The 2836-nt window shown below is 54.3% G+C and overlaps 1 protein-coding gene across 1 annotated transcript in view; it reads right to left on the reverse strand.

Moving 5' to 3' along the window:
* The window catches only part of MICU2 (mitochondrial calcium uptake 2), a 164788-nt gene extending 163040 nt beyond the window's left edge, over positions 1–1748 (reverse strand). The window contains exons 1-2 of the mRNA XM_067289818.1: positions 1504–1748; positions 1246–1303 (exon numbers count right to left, since the gene is read on the reverse strand). Of these exons, the coding sequence (XP_067145919.1) occupies positions 1246–1303; positions 1504–1748 (303 nt within the window). The remainder of the gene's footprint in view (positions 1–1245; positions 1304–1503) is intronic.
* Between the last annotated feature and the right edge of the window lie 1088 nt (positions 1749–2836).

A 2836-nucleotide genomic window follows, 5' to 3' on the forward strand; every position in this document is an offset into this window, starting at 1 on the left:
ATATATACGTATGTACACACACGGACATATGTGAGGTTGGTTTCAAGTATGAAAAACTTTTAAAAATAATAAATGATTTTTATATTAAATATAATAGAATTTTGCTGCAAAATGCCATGCAACTAAATGTAAAACCAAATTCTGTTGGCTCTTTAGAGCCAAGAGATAGGTTTCCAGTAGGATTTCAGGTGGACTAATGATGCCTTCTTCACTGGAAGCTATATAAAGAAAACCAAAGTTTTAACATGCAGCGTCCAAGGAATCAGGACTAATGCTTAACCTACTTTGGAAACATGCTTATTAAAAAAAAAAAAAAACCTCTCCCAAGAAGAACAAGCTTAGAATTCCCCCATGATAAAGACAATATAGCTGCCTGCAGTTCAGTCTGTTCAATATTTGTTAACAAACAGGATATCAAAGCATACAAACTGTTGACTACTTCCAAAATTTCCTAAAAAGTAGTAAGTGAATGGTACTGCAAGCACACACTGACTGCCTCCTCTCACTCCACCCAAACCCTCTGACCTAAATCACATTTAGCTCTCCCAATCTTGAAACACCTAACCAGACAGAAATATAGTAGGTTTAATTGAGATTAATTTCTTCTCTGAAAGAAGAACAAGAAAAAGTTCTCTACCTACATGAAAAGAATAAAGTTGGGAGACATAGCTGTACATTGGGACTAGCAAAAATCTTTTGGAAATAATGACTTGAATAAAAATGACTTGAACAATCTCGAATGTAACTAAATGAGTACCAATGCTCCAAAAGAAACTACATTTTAAGATTCATAGCAGAGACTTTGAACACATCAACTGGAAACCATCTTAACTGTCATGTGCCATACATTTCAGACAAAGTATGAGATATGCGAGCACAATTTTTGTGAAACACTCCCTTTTTTAAAGGGTAAAAAAGGTGCACTACTGCCTAATAACAGCTGAAGTGAAGTCTGAACATTGTGAAACAGAAAACAGGCTTTGCAAATTACTGACAAAAAATGCAGCTCAGTGCAGGCCGTGTACCTGCGTTAACTTCAAGACCATACAAATTCATCAGTTTGCACGATCAGGGCCGTCAAGCGAACGGCAGGGACACTCGGTGCTGAGGGGAAAATCCCGCTTTCCTTCACTGCAGATAGTGGCAAAGTTCGCAATTAATTAAGCGAGGCCAGGACTAACTTAAGCGAAGCGCTGCTGATCCCGACTGCTGCCTGGTGTCACGGGGACCAGAAACGTGCATTACCTGCTTGACCCCAGACGAGCTAAGCGGTAACGGCTCCTCCAGCTGGCTCCTGTCTACGCTTTTGAGACAGATAAAGGGTGACAGCGTGAATCCCCCGCACCACCGCCGCCGCCGCCCCGGGCCGCGGGGCCCTGCGCGCCCGCGCCCGCGCACCGCCCGCCCCCCCTCGCCGGGAGCCCGTGTCCCCCCCCGGCGCGGCGCGGCGCTGCCCGCCGGGGAAGGCGGCGGGCGCCCGGCGCGGGGACGCCGGGCCCTTACCTGCGCCAGCACCGTGGCGAGCGCGCCCGCCCCTCGCCGCCCCCGCCAGCTGCTGTAACACGCGGCCAAGGCGCCTCCCCCGACCAGGGCGGCAGCGGCGGCGGCCCTCCAGCCCGGCGGCCGCCGCTGGCCCCGAGGGCTGCGCAGCGCGGCGAGCCGCCCCCGCAGCGGAGCACGGGCGCCCGCCGCCAGCGCTGCTCTCCAGGCCGCCATCTTCCCGGAAGCGCCCGCCGCCCCGCCGGCATCGAACCGGCCCCTCCGCCGCCGTGACGGGCTGAGCGCTGCCGCCGGGCGCATGCGCAGAGCCGGGCCCGCGGTGCGGCGGCGGCGGGGGGGGGGCCGGCGGCGGCGGCGGCGGCGGCTCCGGTCCGGTTCGATCCGCTCCGGTCCGGGCGTTGGCGCGCGGGTAGCGGGTGGCTGCGGCCCCGCTGAGCGCGGGCCCCGCGTTGCGGTGGGAACGGAGCTGCCGCCAAACCCGAGGGGCCGGTCGGGGCGGGGGCTCGGGGCGACGAGCGCCAGAGGGGCGGACGGCGCCGGCGGAGCCCGCTTCGCCTCCGCAGATAAACGGGCGGCCGCGGGCTGCCACCCCCTCGGGGCTCCCCCCCTTCCCGGGCAAAGCGAGAGAAGGGCAGCCGGTTCCCTGAGCATGAACACGCTTTTTTCCTAAAACAGCTCAAGTGGGAACCAAGCCCGCGAGCACCTGCAGCAGGGGTCCTGCACAGCCAGGCGGGGCCCCTGGGGAAGGGGAGTGGGACGTGCAAGCAGCCAGTCTTGGCGGGTGTATTTTTGGTGGGAGAGGGAAGGCAGTTGCAGGGATTGCATGTTTTGTATCAGGGAAGACAAGGCCCAAGACCTTCTCTTTGCACTTGGAATGAAAAGTGATGCTTGTAATAGTCCTCTGGTCCTGAGAGTACATCTCGCAGCCTCAGCTAACTCCATGGCAAGTTGTGTCTCATGGAGCTGAGCTTCGTGCTTAAAGAGAGTTCCACTTTGTTCATTGAACCCCACTTTATTCATTGACCAGTCTCTTGTTTCAGAGCTTTGAGCCAACACCCAGTACCTTGCAAGTGATGGTTCGGGAACCAGTCTGAGTTCAACCCAGTTGAACTGGGCTTGAAGTTCTGTGGGAAGTTCTTTGTAGAAAGTCAGGCAGATGCGATGAACCTGCATTAGCACTGTTGCAAAGCTGATTGGTACAATATGCTATACAGTTGGGAAGTTCTGTGTGTTGGAGGCTTCGTATATGGATATGTTGCATTGCATATCTTCCAGATGAGAAACAACAAAAACATGAATAAGTCTAGGATGTCCTTTTCCAGGATGGAACAGAGCT

The sequence above is a fragment of the Apteryx mantelli genome, chromosome 1 (assembly GCF_036417845.1).
Source record: "Apteryx mantelli isolate bAptMan1 chromosome 1, bAptMan1.hap1, whole genome shotgun sequence".
Classification (NCBI taxonomy): Eukaryota; Metazoa; Chordata; class Aves; order Apterygiformes; family Apterygidae; genus Apteryx; species Apteryx mantelli.